This window comes from Pseudorca crassidens, chromosome 3, assembly GCF_039906515.1.
Source record: "Pseudorca crassidens isolate mPseCra1 chromosome 3, mPseCra1.hap1, whole genome shotgun sequence".
In the NCBI taxonomy this organism is placed as follows: domain Eukaryota; kingdom Metazoa; phylum Chordata; class Mammalia; order Artiodactyla; family Delphinidae; genus Pseudorca; species Pseudorca crassidens.
In genome coordinates, this window is record NC_090298.1 from 41,743,056 (window position 1) to 41,766,213 (window position 23,158).

The following is a 23,158-nucleotide window of genomic DNA, read 5'->3' on the forward strand; positions in this document are numbered from 1 at the left end:
TTCTTTGATGAAGTATCTATTCAAATCTGTTGCCCATTTTTTAAGAGTATTGTTTCTTTTATTATTAAATTCTCAGTATTCTCTATATATTCTGGATTGAAGTTCTTTATCAGATATATGATTTCCAAATAATGTTTACCTAGCCTATGACTTGTCTTTTCACTAACAGTGTCTTTCAAAAAGCAGAAATCTAAGTATTATGAAATCTAACATACCAATTTTCTTTTTATGGATTATGCATTTGGTGTCTTATCTAAGAAATCTTTGCAGAACCCAAGGTCACAACCCAAGGTCACAAAGATTTTCTCCTATGTTTTCTTCTGGGAGCTTTATACGTTTAGGTCTCATATTTAGGTCTAGGATCCATTTCGATTTAAATTTTTGTGCATGGTATAAGGTTCAAGTAATTCTAAATCTTGTGTCATATGTCATTATTTTTGTCTATTTGCTATTTCTAATCTTAATGGATTTTGGTCAGAAAACACATTATACACGGTCATGCATGGAAAAATTTTATGTGTATATCAAAGGAATGTGTATTTTCTATTTGAGTATAAAATTATATCATTGTCAATTAGATCAAGTTTGTTAATTGTCTTTTTAAATGCTTTACATGCTTTTATTTACTTGATCTGCTGTCTTCTGAATAAAGCATGGCTAAATTCTTCTACTAATTATGGATTGGTTGATTTTTTCTTACATTTCTTACATTTTTCTTAGTTTTAGAATTATGCAGTTAAATATGTTAAGGTCAATACTCAGTTATTTTAGTATACCGATATAAAATATCATCATTCTCATTTACATTCTTTGCTTTGAATTTCATTTCATCTGAAACTAATATTGCTTCCAGTACTTTCTTTTCAATGGCCTTTCTTTAGGGTATCTTTTCTATCCCTTTATTTTTACCTCACTGCATCTTTTTATTGTAGAAGTGTCTCTCATCATCAGATATAGCTGAATATTTTATACTCAGTGTTTTTATGCCACCCATATTATAAATGGGGAATTTACTCTATTTACAGTTATTGCAATTACTAATGTATATATAGACGTTTTCTATTTATCATAACATTTTGTTCATTATTTTGTTTTGTTATTTTTTTTCCCATTCTTGCATTTTGCTGCATTTATCAAATCTTCTTTGCTTTCTCTCCTTGGAGTGAATTTATTTCATAAATTAAAAAAGAAAGTTCTCATGAAAAAAATGCACACAATACTAAAAAGCAACAATTCTACTGGAACCCAGTAAACTCTCACTCCACTCTCTAACATAACTTATTATATTAGTTGAATATGTAAACTTTCAGACATTTAAAAAAAGTATTTATGTATATATCATCCTTTTATTGTTAGAGTGTTATTTTTTTTTTTCTTTTGTGGTATGCGGGCCTCTCACAGAGTGTTAATTTTTAATTAATTTTTAAAGGTAAAAATTTTAAAAAGATATATATATATATATATATATATATATATATACACAGATTGCCAACAAACACATGAAAGGATGCTCAACATCACTAATCATTAGAGAAATGCAAATCAAAACTACAATGAGGTATCACCTCACACCAGTCAGAATGGCCATCATCAAAAAATCTACAAACAATAAATGCTGGAGAGGGTGTGGAGAAAAGGGAACCCTCTTGCACTGTTGGTGGCAATGTAAATTGATAGAGCCACTATGGGGAACAGTATGGAGGTTCCTTAAAAAACTAAAAATAGAACTACCATACGACCCGGCAATCCCACTACTGGGCATATACCCTGAGAAAACCATAGTTCAGAAAGAGTCATGTACCACAATGCTCAGTGCAGCTCTATTTATAATAGCCAGGACATGGAAGCAACCTAAGTGTCCATCAACAGATGAATGGATAAAGAAGATGTAGTACATATATACAATGGAATATTACTTTGCCATAAAAAGAAATGAAACTGAGTTATTTGTAGTGAGGTGGATGGACCTAAGTCTGCCATACAGAGTGAAGTCAGAAAGAGAAAAACAAATACCATATGCTAACACATATATATGGAATCTAAAAAAAAATGGTTCTGAAGAACCTAGGGGCAGAACAGGAATAAAGACACAGACATAGAGAATGGACTTGAGGACACGGGGAGGGGGAAGGGTAAGCTGGGACGAAGTGACAGAGTGGCATGGACTTATATATATTAAAAAAAAAGTGTGATATGGGTGTATATACATATACAGCCTCTTCAATAAGTGGTGCTGGGAAAACTGGACAGCTACATGTAAAGGAATGATATTAGAACACTCCCTAACACCATACACAAAAATAAACTCAAAATGGATTAAAGACCTAAATGTAAGGCCAGACACTATAAAACTCTTAGAGGAAAATATAGGCAGAACATTCTATGGCATAAATCACAGCAAGACCCTTTTTAACCCACCTCCTAGAGAAATGGAAATAAAAACAAAAATAAACGAATAGGACCTAAGGATATATAATTTTAAATTAATTTTAAAGATATATATTTAAACTTCAATTTTTCTTTTGTTAATTATAATCTTACTCTAAATACATAAAGAATATACTTTAATGTTTTTTTCTCTTTACCTAACTCTGCCATTTCCCATGCTGAAATCAGAAATAATGCTATTTTATTATGTGTGTTTCTATGATGACAATGAATGGTTTCTCCTTCTTCACAGTATGTCTAGGTATGGGTCTTTTCTTGGCACTCAGAGGGCTCACTAAATCTCAGTACTCTTTTTCATATTAGAGGCTCTTTTTCTATTGTTTTTTAAATTATTTTATTCTCCAGTTTCTCTTTACTCTCCTTTTAGAGCTCATGCTTCATAGAGAGATGCTGGAACTTCTGTAACTATTCCCTTTGTCTCTTAAATCTTCTTTCATACTTACAAAGTATTCCTTTGAGAAGGCATTCTGAGGACATTCCCTTGCTCAGTCCTTAGTTTCACTAATTTACATATGAGTTATATCAACTGCCATTTTCATTTTAAATTTTTAAGTCACATTTTGATTTCCCAAGTTCTGTGTTACATTCTTTGTCATAGATACAAAACATTCCTCCATCTCTCTGAATGTCCTCTTCTGATCACTCTATTACCTCTAGATCCTTGGATATCTTTTCTTCTGACTTTTGATTGGATGTCTTTCTTTCATGGTGTTGGTTTTCCTCATACTGTGGTGTGTCATGATTATATGCTTATCCTTTGTTTGAAAATCTGTTTGCCAGCTCTTTTGTTTACCATTGCCTGTCTCCTGTGATTAACAGGGACAGACAAGTGGCTTGTCTCCCTTGTGTGTGGGCTTTCTAACCCACCTGGCAGTCAGTACATTACTGGAGTACTGCTCTGCCTGAGTCTAGCACCCACACTCAAGGACTTAGTTGGGGGGTAAACACAGCTGCTATCCACTACCTAACACAAGAAGAAAAGAAAAATAAAGGCATAGCTCCAAATGTAAATCCCCAATTAATAACTTTGATAAGCTCCCTGATTAATAATCCTGATGAATTCCCCTTCTATTTCATGTTTCCATTGTCTGTACCTCAAGCTTTGTCTTGCTTTCCTTTTTCTATTATAGATTTAAATCTATCTTTGTAATAGATTTATTATTGTTTGTTTTCTGATATTATTGTCATATCATGAGATTTTGGCAAGGGAGAGAGAATAGACACAGTAAAAAAAATCAATCTTCAATTCTCAATCATAAGAGCTTCCCGTAACTGTGTTAAAAATAATAATTAGGGCTCCCCTGGTGGCGCAGTGGTTGACAGTCTGCCTGCCGATGCAGGGGACACGGGTTCGTGCCCCGGTCTGGGAAGATCCCACATGCCACAGAGCGGCTACGCCTGTGAGCCATGGCCACTGAGCCTGCGTGTCTGGAGCCTGTGCTCCGCAACGGGAGAGGCCACAACAGTGAGAGGCCCACGTACCGCAAAAATAATAATAATAATAATAATTAACTTTATATGGTAAGTTCTTCACATTATTACCTCTCACAACAATGCCATAAATATCAGTAAATTTCAAGATTAAAATGATCAAGCATCATCAATATAGTCTTTAGACAATACTTTGGATCTTAAAATATTAAAAACCACAAATTTGTGACACCTCAAAAACAAATCTAACCAGTTCTATTTCATCTGGCTCCAGCATACGTCAGAGAATCAATCCAGTCTGATAAGTGATGAATAGCTACAAACATATTACCTCTTCAACAATTGTCAAGTTGCTATTCCAATTATAGGAACATAGTAAAGCTATTTAATTTTTCTGAGAACTTCCATAATTGTTATGGCCAACATCACTCTCCCACGAAAATACCCAAAGAATTGGGCTCAGAGGAGTGAGTGAGTGAGTGAGTGAGTGAGTGTGTGTGTGTGTGTGTGTGTGTGTGTGTGTGTGTGTGTGTGTGTGTAGGGCGGGGTTGTATGGCAGAGCAGAAATTGTATCCTCAGGGCCCAGCATGTAGTTAGTATTCATTAACTATTCACTGAAATGAATTCAGCAACAACAACAAAACATTTTGCCTCTGAAGCATCTAACATTACTCTAGCATCTTGGGGCACAATTTGGCAAATTTCCCTCCAGCTTAGAACTATGGATATATTTTATACAACATACAACAAACCTTTAAGACTATGTTGTGCTTTTCAGTCCTTCATAACTTTACAGTCTAGTATGGTAAATACCAGTACTGAGTACACGATTCAACTAGGATCATAGAGAAAGGACAAAGAAGACATGACAGGGGGAAAGACAGCCTAGGAACAGATGGGACAAAAGTCAAAGAGGTGACAGTAGGCTTGGCTTATGCTAGGACAAGACTGAACCAAGTCCACTGTCACCTCCATGACTTTCATCTCTTCTGCTCCTTTCCCTAGACTTTGTGTGATGTCTTGTCCTTTCTGTACGATCCTAATCGCATGTTGTACTGTTATAGTACTTCCCATACCAGACTATAGTGCTTCTCAAAGTAAAGACCACAGTCATAGCAACTTTGTTAAGTCAGTATTAGTTATTATTTTATGGATGTTTGGTCTGCCTCACACTACCCACGCAAAAAGAAAACTTTGAGATTTATTAAAATGCCTACTGTACAAAATAAAACTAAAGAATTGACAAAGTCAGGGATAAAGGAAAATAGAGGAAATAATCCTTTATAGTCCTGCACAGTTGTTAGAGACCGTCTCTATGGTTCCCAGAGGCTGATGCGAAGTAGATACTGTATGTTTTTATATAAAAAAATAAACTAGTTATGCTATACCAAAGAGGAGAACAGTTATCAGAATCTTCAGCTGCTAGAAAAGAAAGCAGCAATGGAGAAGTTAAATGCCTTGCCCAATGTCCCCTGGCTTGTTTTTTAGAGGAAAATACTAGTCTCTTGACTTCCAGTGCTGTTGCTGCAATATCACACTGAAACCAAATACACAGTGAAAATTAGTTGCTATTATGGCAACCCCTGGGAGAAACAGAAATACCTATTCCCCTGTGAGGGATAAGAAGTTAAGCTAAGAACCCAACACAAATGTTCTGTGAGGAAGCTGGGCAGAGTGAGAAGACATGAAATGACCTGATTGCCCCTAAAGAGGAAACAGTGGTGAGGCAGCAACCTCAGAGGCACATGAGAACCCTACTGCCAGGGCCTGGGAAGTTTAAAAGTCTGGGACACTCGTTTCTAGAACGTTCTATATACACACAGAGTCTTATAAAGCAAATTGTAAGCGCTATACTAAACTATGACTGGGAAGACAGATTTTTAAAAATTTCCTAGGGCACTTCTCCAGAAGAAAACAAAAATTAAGGTCAGGTCTACATCAGCCAGTAACAGATTTCTGGGCCCCTAGATTCACTTCTTTGGCTCTGCTGACTGTTTGGCTCAGTTTTCCCTTAGCAAGTGTAAAAAACGCTTGAACACCACCACCCTGGGATCCTGTTCAACCAATTCAGATAGCTGTGGCCTTTTAACTCACATCCAAGTGACTTGGCTTTATACCAATATCATTTCCCCTAGTAAAGCCTAAGCCTAAGTGAGAAAGTACACAGCTCAGGGAGCCAGGAGTTAACTGGCTGTTCCCATTCCAGAAAGGTCTGGTTCTTTTCCTAGATAAGGAAACAATACTATATCAAGATGTTTCGATCATTCAATATTACATATTACACTGGATCCACAACTATAAAAAGAGAATTAGTGGGAATACCACTGTCTATTCTTAAAGCATCTCTTCTGAGGTGCTTTAGGCAATTGAACTTTTCTTTTCCAACCCAATCCCTTGGGAAATAAATAGTGATGATTTATTAAAACTTACATTTTACAGATAAGAAAACAACAACAAGAAGTTCAAATGCAGAGGGGGACAGAGTGTCTTGAGGCTACACTCTACTTGCTGAACCACATTTTTTCCTTATAATTATACAACAGATACAGAACATGCACATTTACTTGTATGTAGCTGACTGTCACTCAGCTCAAAGCACGGTCCTAAGGTATTCTGTGGACCTGGCCGCACTTGGGGCCCCCCTCTGTGCTGCCATTTTCCTTTGCCAGGGTCATGGTTTCTTGCCTCCTTTCCCATAGAAACCCACGTGGAGATGTCTAAAACAGTTTTCGAATGGCAAGTTGCTTTCTCCTATAGCAGCAAAGAATGTAGGCAATTCTACTTGTCTCTTACAGCAATGTGGCCACAATAACCTCTTCAGGTCTGTCTGCTTATACTCATTCTTTTTCTAATATACAACCAATTTATTGGTTTATATTGTCGAGTTTCCTCCTCTGTCTTTGTTGTATAGCATGACCTTCAGAGCCAGTGAGTATATTAAATTCATAGGTATTTAGTTGCATTTTTTTTTAATAGGAGGCAGTAGTGGCCATATAGAGGGAATAATCATAATATACAAAGGACAGTGAGAATGCATCAGATAAAAATTAAAGAGCTATTATTCCCTCCAAAGTAAGTTTTAATAAAAGATTCTGAAGGAAGAAAGCTTTATTTTGGAGAAAGACATCAAATGGCCTGGGTACAAAAAGCAGGAATTACAAGAAGCAGGCAGCAGTGCCCCCTGGGCTGCCTGTTAAGAAGTCTGCCCTGTGCAGTTTCTGGAGAAATTAAGAAATGCAAATAACCTGGACAGATTAACAGCACCCGGAGATAACTAGCAGCATACAAAGAAACAGCACCTTTCAGCATGAGGAGGCGTATTCCTCCAGGCAAACAAAGAAACAGGACAGAGTCAACATCTGTTTCATATAACAGCTTGGCTGCTGAAAGAAGCAACCTTTAAAAAATGGCTTAGCTGACAATCCTTAAAAATCATTCAGTCACTATTGCATGGGTTGAAGTAAATGGGTAAATGAACACAACTTGCACTTTCCATACGACCCTCACCTCCTTCCTCTAAAGAGAAGAAAATAAAGTGCAAACAAAAATCCTCATGAACTTCCCTTTTGATTGACAACTAGCAGCAATGAATACTGAAGTGTAAAAGACAGCTAACTGCTTTTTAACATTTCTTTGCTTTCCCAAAGTCAACTGGGAAGACAAGACTGCCAAAGAGTATATTGGGTGGGGATGGTGGCCAGGATAGGGGGTGAGGAAACAATTCAGACATAACTCCTTAGGATATTAAGGGAAGAAAACAAGTCATTTGGCCAAACCAAACATGGTTCCAGTATTCAGTTCAAGAAAGAAAAAGGATGATGTCTGGATGCCTATCAATAAGTGGTAACAAACGAAACATGTTAAGAAACGAAATTTTCCTCTCTGGATTCTATCAATTTGTAAATGAAATTTCAAAATCAAGAGACAGACACCCATGAATGCATAAAAATCTGTTCGTAGATTTAAGAACTGGACATTTCTAAGATGAAAAATTATCAGAGCTGTGATGTCACTGCAGTGTGACCACTGCTTCCACTCAGTTAAATGCCAAATGCTTCACTTACCTTAGTAATGTGGTTAAAATACATAAGCCAAACAGAATGAAAGCAATTAAGAGGTACTATGACAGACAAGAGATTTTTCAGGTGGAATCTGAAAACAGAAAGAAAGGTGATTAGGTGGAAAGGGAGAAAAAACATTTACTACTAACACACATGTAGTGCCAAAAAATATGCTGGGCAGCTACCCAAGACCCCAACGAGGTGACGTCCCTTCCCAGTGACTTTTCAGTTTAAATAGGTATAATGCAATGAAGGAAAAGATCACCTTGTCTACGAGGGAGGGAGGCATGACCACAAAAAGAAAAAGCAATCAATATGTGATCTGTGTTGTTTTCAGAGACCTTGGGGTAAAAAGGCTTTATTGAAAGGTGTTTTTGTGGGGTATGAGGGAGTGAGGATATAATTATAATAAAAGCAAATCTTCCAAAAATGTTAGCTATGGGCCAGGTGGTCTCTAAGTACTTGACCTACGTTGACTAATTTAGTCCTCACAAGGATTATATGATGTAGGGACTATTATTACTACATTTTACAGATAAGGAAACAGAAATACAGGAAAGTAGACTTGCCTGGAAGGATGCAGAATGACTGGGCTTTGAAACAAGTCACCAGGAGGAAGGAAAATCCTTTGAAAGATTAACCTGCCTATCCAAAATCCTGCACGGTGTCTTGCACAACATCCATAAAAAAATAATAGAGCAAGACAAGCAGAGTAATCAATTAAAGCTAAAAGAGAAAGGATTTAGATTAGTTTCAAACAAACAAACAAAAAAAACCTTTCCAAATTAAAGAATATGCAGGGGAAAAAAAGTTCATTGAGCGATACCACAGAATGTCCTTCGTCAGGATGGAAACTAACACTCAGCCTTGCTGGATGCTATTAAAAATAAATCCCTTCAAGTATGGAAGGGATTAACCTAGAAATTCATTTTAGGCCTATAAGAAGTCATATTTGGCTTTAATCAAGGAGAGAAGTTAAGTAGACATCAAGAGTCTCCCCTTGTGTCCATTAGCCAGTCTGTTCAGGGACTATGCTTGTCTTAACACTATAACCACCACCATTTTCTAGAACTCAGCCTGAGCATATAATATGTACTCAGTAAATATTTGTTGACTAACTGAATTAGAAAAAATAAAAGAATATCAAAATGACATGTTTATGGAAGATTCTGTAAGTTTTGGAAACTATCTTGAATAAGGTAAGACTCTGCTTCAGAAGGCAGTCTTGAAGAAATCAGAAGAGGGAAGTGCTGGAGCACTGAGGGAGGGCACTGGAGTCAGACCATAACTGAAGAAAAGTTTGACTTGAAAGACTTCTAAATAAGAACCTACTGGATAGGGGCTTCCCTGGTGGCTCAGTGGTTAAGAATCCGCCTGCCAATTCAGGGGACACAGGTTCGAGACCTGGTCTGGGAAGATCCCACATGCCACGGAGCAACTAAGCCTGTGTGCCACACCTACTGAGCCTGCGCTCTAGAGCCGGCGAGCCACAACGACTGAAGCCTGCGCGCCACAACTACTGAAGCCCATTCACCTAGAGCCCATGCTCCGCAACAAGAGAAGCCAGCGCAATGAGAAACCCACCCACTGCAACGAAGAGTAGCCCCTGCTCGCCGCAGCTAGAGAAAGCCCGCGCGCAGCAACGAAGACCCAACACAGCCAAAAAGAATAAAAAAAAAAAAGAAAAAGAACCTACTGTATAGCACAGGGAACTCTACTCAATACTCTGTAATGATCTATATGGGAACAGAATCTAAGAAAGAATGGACCTATGCATATGCATAACTGATTCACTTTGCTGTACAGCAGAAACTAACATAACATTATAAATCAATTGTATTCCAATAAAAATTAATTTAAAAATAAAAATAATAAAAAAAGAAAGACCTCTAAATAAAGGAGTAAGACAGAAAACGAATGATAAAAGCAGTTGCAATAATAAGGGATGACATCCTAGAATTTTTCAGCAAAGAGCAAGATGTTCATGTTTAATCAGTACAGTGTTAATGAAAATAATCCAAACATGTGAAGATTTCAAATTGTTCATATAATAATGATAAAAGCATCAGCAGACAACACATGGGAGCACTTCTCTTGTGCTGGGCCCTGGGTAAAATGTTTTATGTATAGAGTATGTTGATTAAGCGCAAGCGCTCAGATCAACTCCCATACCTCCTCCAAATAACTTTGATCAAGCCATTTGATCTGTGTCTAGGTGTCCTGTGTCTCATTATCTGTGAGATAATAATAGCATCTATTCTCTAGGCATGAAGTTGCAAAGATTAAATGAGAATGTGTGGGGAGAGAAAATATAGGAAATTTTAGAGTTCTAATTTCACATAAAGACAGGAGTAATCGGTACAGCCTGATGAGTATGACAGGTAAGCTGAGGAGAGCAAGTCATTCTCAAAATAGTGAAAACAGGACTCACTCATCATATCACTAGGCTGGACTAACTATATCTCTCTTTGATATAGTAAGTCATCCCTTACTTTATTCTTACTTTCCCCTTAATTTCATCATTTTCAAAAATTAATTTCAAATATTTCTTTTCATGCATGTCTCCATCCCTGAACCACGAGTGCCTTGAAGACAGGGGATATGTTTTAAATATCATTTATTCCCAGCCCCTAGAATCATGCTTGACACACAAATACTTGTGCTAGAATGACTGCATGAACAACAGGAAAAGACCATATGAGAAAATTGATGTGAACGAGATTTACAGCAATTTTTTTTTTTTTGCCGTACACGGACCTCTCACTGTTGTGGCCTCTCCCATTGCAGAGCGCAGGCTCCGGACGCGCAGGCTCAGCAGCCATGGCTCACGGGCCCAGCTGCTCCGTGGCATGTGGGATCTTCCCGGACCGGGGCACGAGCCCGTGTCCCCGTATTGGCAGGTGGACTCTCAACCACTGTGCCACTAGGGAAGCCCAAGATTTATAGGAAATTTTAAGAGGAAGATACAAGAAATACCCTCATAGAAGAGAAATTTGATAAGAACATAGAATTATTTCTATATATACATAACACAAATTATGTAGTACATATATACAAACACACAACCATCTATCAGTGTGTGTGCAAACACAGTTTGTTATTAAGATCTACCCAAAGTGATTTTCTTTTAATTTAACTCCATTAGTCATTGTTATTTCATTCTAAACCATTTCTTCTTACTAGATAAGGAACAGAAGTTCATGCCCCTTCCTATTTTTAAAAAGTGAGAAATGTAACTTAAGGTTGATAAGGGGGTGATGGAAAGTCTTGGAACCATCTGGAAAGGGTAGAAGAAGGAATTTGAAGGGAGGAACAGGGGCCGTGCTGATCTTGGGAATGAACCCTAGGATAAGCAGAACTTTCTGAGCATTCTGCACTTCAGCACAGTTCGGGCTCTTAGTATCTGCCTACCTTTATACCTATCTTCTTGAGTTTCTCCCTCGATTTCATAGTTTTCCCCTGGATTGACAACCTGATTGAACTCTGATTAACCTGTCTTCTGAGTTAACTCTCTACTGGTAAATAGCTGTTTCACATCTTCACACCCTGATCTTAAAATTCTCAGCTCTTTCCTCTTGAACTCAGAAATTCTTGGGTCAAGCAACCGCCTCTCAAACAATCTGATTTTAGGAGGTCATAATTCTCCCTAAATGCCACATATCTTATATTGGGACGAGCCTCTTGGTATGTAAGATTTACTCTAAATCCCAGGAAAGCTATACTCTCTGTGTGTTAGTCTACTTTTCATGCATTCTTGGGTGAGACATGACCTAGGGCCCAGTCCTACCCCATGCAGAGTAGGTCCTCAAAAAATATTTGTTGGATAAAGGAATTAGTGAGTAAAAAGTCAAGGATTGAACTCCCTCCACTGCTTGCCTCTGAGCACACAATACAGGATACACAATTAGATTCTACTCAGAAAATCACCTTCTCCTTGAGACAGTCTCTCAACTGAAAACAGCTAGTAAAGTTCAGGGGAAGAAGAATCTGTGCTTAAGCTAGGAATTTGCTCTTCATTACCACCCGCCAAACACCACACATCACTAGCCTGAAACTAATGTATAGGTCCCAATCCCTGAAGCTCTATCTTATACCTACATCCCTCAACTATTACATCACGGAAGAGGCACAAACTAAAGCGTTTCCACCAAACTCTATGGTATCCGCTCCATTGTAATTTCCATTTCAACAATTGCCAGGGTACACACAGTTCTTTCAGCAAAATTAAACCTTGGGAACAGACAGATTCCCACCTTATACACCCCGTCCTCTAATGTGATCTTCTGAATTGTACTGATTTTCAATGGCACAGAGTCAAGATTATAATAAATTCCTTGATGTGTTCGCTTTTTAAAAATTGTCCAGATACATCCATTATTTATATCATCCAACTAAACGTCAATAATAAACACCTTATCAATTAATCAACAGTTTTGTATACCTGGAGGGTACTCAATAAAAACTTTGCATCTAGCCTAGTAATAATACATTTACTAAGTATCAACCATATTCAAAAATAATAGAATTCTCAAACCATTCATTTTGATTCCATGGATGTTTACACTATGTCCTCTGAAGCCACAAAGTAATATTAAAATATTCAATCTAAAAGAAGAGTCTTAAAATTTTTGCATAGAAAAATTATTCTATTACAAGAACATTCATGTTTTATAATTTTTGCAGTTAAAATGACAAAACCAACATCAAAGAAAAACCAGAATTTATCAACCATGGTTCATTTTAAATATTAATGCTGTAAAAGTCAAAGGTAGCTATAAAACAGACTGACAGAAGTATACCTGTTCTGGATATAGCTCTTTAAAACACACACCTGAAAAGATCAGCCAATATATCATTAGATAAAAATAAGAAGGCATCAAACACTATTGTGATGGCATAAGGTTTGTGTCAATTTCATCAATCTAAAAATAGGTCACAGAATGAGCTTAAAAAAAAACACAGGGTAAGGTCAATATCACAAAGTGATTAAAGAGATGGAAGAGAACTTTCTTCTAAGTCATTAAACTCACCAATATTATACTGAACTCCAGAGCACTTACCATTTTCCTGTGGCATTAGAGAATTTAGTAGGTTCACTGAATTGACTGATTTCTTTGTTAACCTATTTACATGGGTTAAGACCCTGACTGATATAAAACACAACCAAAAAAAAACCCCAGACAGAGAGTGTAATGAAAGACTGAATGATGTATAGTTTGGGGTGCAGCCTAGCCAATAAATGTGCTTGACCAGCAAAGAACCTATTGGCAAAGATTTATTATCGGAACAAATACATTCTAAAAAGATCTAATACAATAAAACCTGCAGTATGAATACAAACTACGCTAAAATACAGTTCTCTGCCCTGCATAACACATAGCTTATTTTTTATGATTATATTAAAACTCTCTTCATTTTGTTCATTGAAGAATAAATTTCATTAGCTAAGTAAAACCAAAGAGTACAGTGTATGAAATGGCATTAGTAGTGTAGTTCTTTAAACCACACAAAACAAAGTTTATGTTACTTAGAACTCTTCAACTACCTTTAAAATATATATAAAGAAAAGGAAATATTTCTAGGAAATGTATTATCAAGAGAAAAGGTAAAAATGAACCACCTCTGAGAATAATACATCATCATTATGTTTTAATTATATGTAACACATTAATATGAACTTAGTAAAAGCTAGAGCCAGACATATAAGTGATCTTAAATGATATACCTCCAAGTTCTTTTACATTCAAGATGGCATTCTGGAATGGCACTGCTTTTATACTAAAACCTACAATTAGAAAACAGAAAAGAAAGAATTAGCAACTTAAGTTTTAAAAATGTATAAAATGCTCAAATGCTCTTTTTTAGGCAGATTAAGAGTTATTTTTCATAGTTCGTATTTACACCAGAAACACATAATTTCCAAGACAAACGGTTAACCCAGTATTATCTTCTACCATTTTGCAAAACAGTTGTATGTTACAGCAAAATATAACCCTTTTCTTCAAAATATTGCCTCATTCTTTAATACATAATGCCACTTTGTAAATTTTATCAGTTGCGAGAAAGACACTTGGAAGTATAGAGAAACTTCAAAGAAAATATTAAATCTATCAGGACCTTTGCATCTAATTCCTAAGGTTAATCTTCCCTCACATATAACTTAGCAACCCTAGAGACTAAGGTATCAAAATTATAACTATCTTATATTGAATTACATAGTATTTATGTTAGCGTTTTCTTTCAAGGACATGGTTAAAGTCATACATAAATTTTTCTTAAAAGTACAATCATAATTACCCATTTATGCATTTTATAATGCATGTAATAAATGACTTCTATTATAAAAGTATATTCAGAGTATAGTACTATGATTAATTCTGTATTTAGGACTTAATTATCATCATCTAAGTCAATCAATTCAGGTGTGACATATGTGAGTGTGCGTTTACCTATACACAGACACACACACAAATATATACACTAAATATTTCTGAAATGATCCACAAGAAACTGGAACATGTAATGACTCTTGGGAGAACTGAGAGTCTTCTTCTGGAGGTCTTAAATAGAAGGGAGATTCTTTTGTTTCATTTGAATACTTTGCATATACAGGTACTTCTTTTTCAGTTAAAAGCTCTACTAATTTTTAATAGTTAATTTATTCAGTAATTTCCGAGCACCCAATCAATTTAAGGTTTTAAGCATTATTTGATATGTACAATTACAAGATAAATAAGACACGGTCCCCTTTTCAAGAAATTATCAACAGGGTGAAAGGGAAAACAGACAAATACTTTCACTGAAGCAAGTTACGATGGGTGCCTAGAAAGGTAAAAAGATATAAAGTACAATGTGTATAAGAACAATTCTTTTACATGGTTTTGCTTTACTTTATTACAAAACACGTTAAAATGTGCCTTATTATACTCCAGCCTATTATTACCACTCCTCTGTTGTATACTGTCCCAGAGCTTTAAGATTTTATATATTACCTTCTACTTAAGGCAGTGAGTATCATGTAATGGTTAAAAAGTGACTTTGGAGTCAGACAGAACTAGGTTTTAATAAGCTCTTACTGTGGGCAACTTACCAGCCTTGGCTTTCATCGTCTGTAAACTGGGAATGATAGTAACTATGTCACAAAGTTGTTATGAGGATGCGATAATGCATGTGTTATCTTTATCACAGTGCCTGGTACAAATAAGCACAAAATACAAGACTGCCGACGTTCTATTTCAGTGGATGCCATGTTGTTGACGATTTAATCATTAGGTACACATATCTTCTGCCTGCCTGAATATATTACAGACTCAAGACAGAAATGCTGGTGCTCATTTACGAAGTATTTAGTTGGAGCCATAAATGTTATCACTGAATGAAAAGTACCTTTGTTGGAGTGATGGAAGTGTAAACTGTTGAAGTTTGTTGTCCAGAACGTAAATGTTCATTGGGCTCTCTGAGAACCTTCCAAAACATACCCTTCCTATGTGGGTTTAATACAGACTGACACAGTGGGCGTAGCACTATGATTAACGGTGCGTGCAGTCACTGAATCTTAGTAAGATAGCAGGAGTAGGGGGCAGCTTCATGTGGCTGACATACCGGCATATACCTGGGTCTGCAGGAAAGCCTCTCCAGGTGTCTGGCCTCTGGGAAATTACGGAAACTCAGCGTCAATCACAATACTCCTGCTGGCAATGAAATTCGCCCACAGGAGACTTGGATGCTTGACTGTATCTACCTACCACACAGGGGTGTTACATGGATCAAAAGGCAATGATTGTGAAATCCTGAAAACGAAAACACTATGTAAGTGCTAAACAGTCTATTAGTGGTTAGGTTCAGGACAACCCAAGTATGGATTTTCCAGAGAAATGGGACAAACCCCAACTTTGAAAAAGAAATAGTTATGGAGCACATCAGCAATATTTCATCTGTTTTGATTCTTAAAAGCTGACAATATGCAGGCACCCAGAGGGAAGAAATATCCTTCTGGAAATTACCACACCCATATGCAAAATACAACTTTTGAAATTTATTGATCCAACAGGCAGGTTTTGAATTTTGAATCCTTACACAGACTTCATAATAAATTGACTACAAAAATGTCGTCCAATGTTCACTCTAAGCAAAGTAACCTAGCAATGTTATTTATAGGCATATAAATGTTCCTGCAGAATACTCATAAATGTTTTCTCTTCACACAGAACATATGTGGCTAGATTTATACTGCAAAGGTATATGCAGTCTTCCACTTTGCTGTCTTTGTATTATTTTTACAATATAGCTGTGGTAATTAATGTTCAGAGGATGAAGCCTAGATAATCAGTCCAGAAAATAAGAGAATGTACTATTTATGGAAGAGAAACAATATTTTTCTATTTTAGTCATTCTGTTTGCAAGGATTAAAAAGACTTAAAATGTAAAGACACATTTTCAGTTCACCAGAAGGGCAATCAAGAAGGGCAACCATCAGATCAATTGTATTTTATTCCTTTACACTGAGTTGGATGAGGTCAAGAAGGGAAATTAATATTTAGTAGGGTTACAAAGGTCAATCCATCAAAATACCTTTCTCAAAGGGTTGCTTTGAGGAATGAAAATCACTGGATTGCATGGGCTCTACAGTAAGAATGTCTGGGTTCAAATTCTGCTCTACCATTATTAACTGTCTGACTCTGAGCAAGTTACTTAATTCCTCTGTGCCTCAGTTTCCTCAGCTGTAAATGAAAACAGAAGGTAATCAGTGCTATAAAGTGTTTTGTTTTTAAATAAATAAAACTAAAAATTCAGAATACTAATGGTCATCAAATAATCACTGAATGCTTTCTCCCAATCAAAATCATGTGCGGCCTCAAGTTCAGATATATTATGAAAGCAGTGGTAAAAATAAGAGTTGCTGAAGAAGCAATCAAAACATTTATTGAGGACTTCTATAGACTAAATATTTGTGGTCCTCCTTAACACTTCTTTTCCTCTCAATCAGTCAACCAACCAATCCCCAAAGCCTTTAAATTTCACCTGCTAAATAGTTCTCAAAAATGCCTACTTCTGAGGGCGTCCCTGGTGGCGCAGTGGTTGAGAGTCTGTCTGCCGATGCAGGGGACACGGGTTCGTGCCCCGGTCCGGGAAGATCCCACATGCCGCGGAACGGCTGGGCCCGTGAGCCATGGCCGCTGAGCCTGTGCGTCCGCAGCCTGTGCTCCACAACGGGAGAGGCCACAACCGTGAGAGGCCCGCGTACCTCAAAAAAAAAAAAAAAAAAGCCTACTTCTCTTCATCCTCACAGCACAACTCTCGTCAAGCCACCACCATCACCACGTGGTGAGCCTCCTAACTAAACTCTGCATCTATTATTGGCCTCCTCAGTCATCCCCACACATTGGCAGAAGTGATTTCCTGAAATGCACTTCTGTTTACATCATTCCCCTACTTAAAAGGGTCTAATACCTTCTCACTACTCAAGGTATAGTTTGAAACACCTAACAAGGCCCTACCTGATCTGGTTCCCCTTTCCTTCCCTAGGCTTATTTGGTACCATCTCCCCCTCATTTATATTCTTCAGTTCCTAAAACAAGCCATGTTCCTTCCATCTCAGGGCCTTTGCACCTACTGCTCCAAAAGTGTGTATACTTTGCCCTTCTGGCAAACTCTTTACCCTTCAGGTGGTATCAGAACTTCACTTTGTCAGGCAGGCCTTCTCTGGTGTTCCTGAAATAGGTTGGTTTTTTTGGATCTGTGTGCTTGGGGCACTCAGCATTTCTCCTACATGACTTTCACGGTTCTAATTACATATCAGTTTATTTACTTGTTTTATGTTTGTTCCCCAGCTAGACTGCAAGGATTCGTAATAGAGATACAGTGTACAGTGTATCTTGTATGCCAGTGCTTGGTCATAATAGGATCTCAATATTTGTTTAAAGATCTGTGCTAAGGGTTTATATTTAGTCAGCCCTCCATATCCGAGGGTTCTGCATCCACATATTCAACCAAACAGACCGAAAATATTTGGGAAAAAAATTTCCAGAAAATTCCAAGAAGCAAAACTTGAATTTGCTGTGCCCAGGCCATTTACATTGTATTTACATTGTATTAGGTATTATTGGTAATCTAGAGATGATTTGAAGCATATGGGAGGATGTGTGTAGGTTACATGCAAATACTGTATTTTTATATAAAGGACTTGAGCATCCTCAAATTTTGGTACCCGTTGCAGGGGAAGGTGGTCACCAGTCCCCCTCATATACCAAGCGACGACTGTATTTTAGCTGTTACGACCATCCTTAACTTAATGAACTAACTACTGTTCCAGGAAGCAAGTGAAGTCTAGAAGGGTTAAGTGCCTAGCCAAAAGTACTAAATGCTGTATTTAAAACCTGAACTCAGGTCTCATCACCTGAGTCCACCAGAGCTCCACACTATAGCACCTGTTCCACATACCAACAAGATGATGGATTCAAAATTTCCAATTTTGAACCTAAATAACGGTGGAGCTGACTGGAAAAAATAAACACATACCTAATAATCCCACTAATTATTTTCCCTCGTATTTATAAATAATCCAACACAAGGAATCTATTTTGATTCTTGTGTTCTCAGGTCTATACTACATTTCCTGATTAATGGAGTAAAAATAATAGTATGAGTTTAGAGAGTACTTTTTTAAAGACGTTATTAATAAAACCAGGAACTCAGGAGGGGAGGGAAAATGTCCAACTGACTCAGCCATGACAGTGTGCTCGCTCTGTTCCTTCTTCGAAAAAATAAGCATCCTCCGACGCTCTTGTCAGGAAGTCAGTGAGCTGATGGAACAAGAGCACTGTCCTAAAACCCTGTCACAGCTCTTAGACTCACCAGGCACTTTTTTCTTTTTTTAATTTATTTTTTATGTTTTTACATCTTTATTGGAGTACAATTGCTTTACAACGGTGTGCTAGTTTCTGCTTTATAACAAAGTGAATCAGTTATACATATACATATGTTCCCATATGTCTTCCCTCTTGCATCTCCCTCCCACCCTCCCTATCCCACCCCTCTAGGTGGTCACAAAGCACCGAGCTGATCTCCCTGTGCTATGCGGCTGCTTCCCACTAGCTATCTACCTTACGTTTGGTAGTGTATATATGTCCATGCCTCTCTCTCGCTTTGTCGCAGCTTACCCTTCCCCCTCCCCATATCCTCAAGTCCATTCTCTAGTAGGTCTGTGTCTTTATTCTTGTCTTACCCCTAGGTTCTTCATGACATTTTTTTTTTCTTAAATTCCATATATATGTGTTAGCATACGGTATTTGTCTTTCTCTTTCTGACTTACTTCACTCTGTATGACAGACTCTAGGTCTATCCACCTCATTACAAACAGCTCAATTTCGTTTCTTTTTATCCAGCTACTTTTTCTTGACTTTGAATCCCTCATCTGCAAAATGAGTGGACTAGATTAGCTTTTTAAAGTTTCCTCTAATGTTAGGATTCCATTATTTATATTAAACAAGGAGAAGGAAATAACAGTAACAACTGAGTCAACCATCAATGGCCTCCAGTATTTGGCTGAAGGCCTCAGGGGTAGGTCTCCCGACTCCATTCAAACAATTTGATGGCTGAAGCCTAAGTTACGTAGTCATTTTTTCCTGGCCTATTTAAGCTACATTAGTAAGACTGAAACCTCCCCTAAGATTTAACCCCACAAATTTTAATAAATATATGACTTAGCAACTCTTTGGGGAAATAATTGTTTGCATAGACTTTCAGCTTTTGTCTTTTAGTCCTTAAATCCAAAAAAGCCTGTGATACAAGGGAGATGGATTTGAAATTTTTTATGCGGGGAAAGCATTACTGGAATCGTAACAAAATTAGGTTTCAGAGGGAGGTTAGTCTATTTTTATTCATTGTGTGGAACACAGGACTATTTCGCTTGGACCTACAGACCAACCTCCCCCCTTCCCCTGCAACACATACACACAAGCCTGCACACATGTACACAGGTACTCGGTGTGTGCTTCTGACATTCCTGGGTCACTCTAAGAACTGCTAAAGGGAAAGACATTCCACAGATCTGGTGGCCTTGACTTGGACCAAGGACATGATTTATGCGTTAGTTTTGTGATGTTTGGACAATGGTCCAGCGAAATTCTTCTAAATATCATTTCAACATCATAAAAGGAAATTTAATCTACCAGCATTTATAAAACACAATTCTTTAGCAGATACCAAATTCGACTTTCTAACTTATTTCTTCTTAACGTGTATGCAGCTAATACTAAAGTTATTAAAATGTCTGATTCAAATTTTCATAAACTTTTCTGTATTTCTTTCAAATTACCATAATTGTTTTCTATTTTAACTGACTGACATATCACTTGACAAATTTTCAAACATGGTAATATATATCCCTAGAAGAGATTTTTCAACCTTTTTCAATTCCAAGTGTTCAATTTTCTCTAGATTGTTCTCTATGTTACAACAATATATTATCCTAAACCTTTAGACTCCATTCCTCTGTTTTAAAAAGAAAAAAAAGCGAATATTGTGTAATCTACAGGTTAACAATCCCTTTTATCAACAAATTCTTTGGGCATATACAGTCAAGGAATTCACTCTGGACAAAGTTCACTTTTGTTTCTAGACCAATGTGTAAGCTACTCAATTTTTTTCCTCTATCAGCAAGACCTGCTCTTTTCAGGACTTCTTGGCCCTTTGAGTTTTGACAATTTAAGTATCTTTTTAAAATTATGTCAAAGTAAAAGACTGCTGAAGTTAACAATCCAATAAAGTCTGTATTCCCTTTACTTCTGAAGAAAAGGCTGACATTCTTGCCTTGCTGAAATGGATAGACATACCCTTGTGTGTCATGTTTTCATTTTAAGGAACTAATTCTCAGTGTATCTTTTCAACTGTTCCAAACTCTTCCAACAAATATTTCATTTTTAATTGGCTTTATATTATCAAAACATTATAAAATAGAGAAATAATTTAAGAGAATAAAATTTCACACATAATTCAACCATACCAACAAAGCCCATAGTTACTTTTTACGTTTTTTTTCCCCATTTTTGATTCAAAAGCATAGATTTGCAAGGTTTAATTTTCAAAATGAATGTAAATTTAATTTTCCTTGACAGAAGATCGTGTTTTCCAATATATGATCATTTCAACTGATGTACCACGAGTTAATTAACAAATTCCTTTAATATAGGACATTTAAATTACTTTAAAGTTTTAGTTATACAAAATGTTGCAAGGAATCAGTTTGTTCATACAGTTTCTTTGAAATTACACACTTAATGGAAATTCTTAGTGACACGCTTATTAGGCCAAGGGATGTAAATATTTTGGTAACCTTTAATTTATATGAATAACTTCTTTCAAAAAAAAAACGGTCAACACACGTTTTGGTAAATTTAGGTATAAAATTAACATTTTCTTATTTATTTTCTAGTAAAGTTGAACTTCTTGTAAAGCCAAACCTTTCCATTTATTTGTTTGCCATTAATTCTTTTCCTGAATACCTTTGTGGACTTAGCTTAATTAATCAATTAGATTCTAGACACTACTTGTGAACGTGACTGAATTCTCTAAATGGGACTGTCATAAACTCTTATCTGTAATATCTGATAGAAATACTTCTCAACAGCATTGCTTTTACTTACATTTGTCATCTTAATCTTAGGTTTCCAGTCCTTCTAAACTTTTATGTAGTTAGCTCCCTTGCTCGTTCACTTTGTACATTATTCTCCGTAGGACCTCCTTCAGCTATTCTCCCGTCCTCACATTGAATGTTCACATGCACATGTGGCTTTCTGACCTCCTCATTTCTTCTAGTTACCTTTTCTTGCCATTGGGTTTTGTCATTTATTTTAGGACCTTCCTTTTACCTCCTTTGTTCTTCTTCAGCTGCATACATACACAACAAAAAGGAGCCGGCAGTTGAGTTTGAACAGGCTGGCAATGTCCGTCTGGAACTCTGGTGAGGACTGGGTTTTGTGGGTCCACTGATAACTAAAATCAGCCTGCTTGGTTCTCCTCTGCCTCCACCCCTCCTCTGTCACCACTAATTAGTTTCTCCAACCTCTTGCCCACCTTCATTAGCTACAATAATCATACAGACTCAACCAACAAGCATCTACCCCTTCTCTTCTCTTTGCACCTCATGCCCAACTCTGCCCTGCCTTTATCCTTGCAAAGCCCTCTCAATGAATCACAGGGAACCACACCTTTGTTAAGAAAAGTCTTCTCTAGCCGCCAACATTTTCTTACCCGCTTTTCCTTCCTTCTTATACTAGCAAACAGAGCTTTTCCTTCCCTCATCAGGGCCAGCCAGGACAAGCTTTGCTTCCTTATAATGCTTTTACCGCTTTACCATACTCACCTCTTAATAACTTCCCAGCTAAAGTTGTGACATCTGTTTCTGTGTCGACCTTTGCATTTCCATCTACCAACTTTCAGGGCATTTGCTTATCTGTCTGAATGAATTCAACACATTTGTCCACCACTCTATCTGCTTCTACTCTTATAGACAACATTCTCCAAACTAATGATCAAAGCTATCCTCCAAATTTTCAGATCTCCAAAACTATCAGATCTAAATTCACATTAGCCATCACTAATTTGTTGGTATAAAGTTGTAGATCCCATCAAATTTTCTACATAGATGATCCTGTCATCAGCAAACCAAGAAAGTTTTACTTATTCCTGGAAAACTTTTATTTCTTTTTCTTGTCCAATGCACTGGCCAGAATCTTTACTACAATGTTGAACAGAAGCGGTGAGAACAAACATCCATGTCTTATTCCTAATCAGACCAGGAATAAATTCTGTATTTCATCATTAAGTATGACAACAGCTATAGGGTTTTCATACATGACCTTTAACAGTTGAGGAAATTCCCTCTGTTCCTATTTTGGTGAGTTTTTATCAGAAATCAATGTTTTTTGTTTTTTTGTTTGCATCTCTTGAGATGATCACATGGTTTTCTTTTCTTAGCTTATTAATATTGTAAATTAAATTTACTGATTTTTGAACATGAAACCAACCCTGTATTCCTGGGATAAATGTTACTTGGTCATGACACATTATCCTATTAAAAATATACTACTTTAAGATTTGATTTGCAAGATTTTTGTTTATATTTTTGGTATCTATGTTCATGAGGGATATGGTATGTAGTTTTTTTGCAATGTCTTTATCTGGTTTTGACATTAAACTTGCTGGTCTTATAGAAGGAG

General features: G+C 36.8%; 1 protein-coding gene across 2 annotated transcripts in view; it reads right to left on the bottom strand.

Moving 5' to 3' along the window:
* ARL15 (ADP ribosylation factor like GTPase 15) overlaps window positions 1–23,158 on the bottom strand; it is a 415,759-nt gene that overhangs the window by 249,242 nt on the left and 143,359 nt on the right. For both annotated transcript variants that reach the window (XM_067730670.1, XM_067730669.1), the window contains one exon: window positions 13,666–13,725. In XM_067730670.1, coding sequence (XP_067586771.1) covers window positions 13,666–13,725 — 60 coding nt within the window. The remainder of the gene's footprint in view (window positions 1–13,665; window positions 13,726–23,158) is intronic.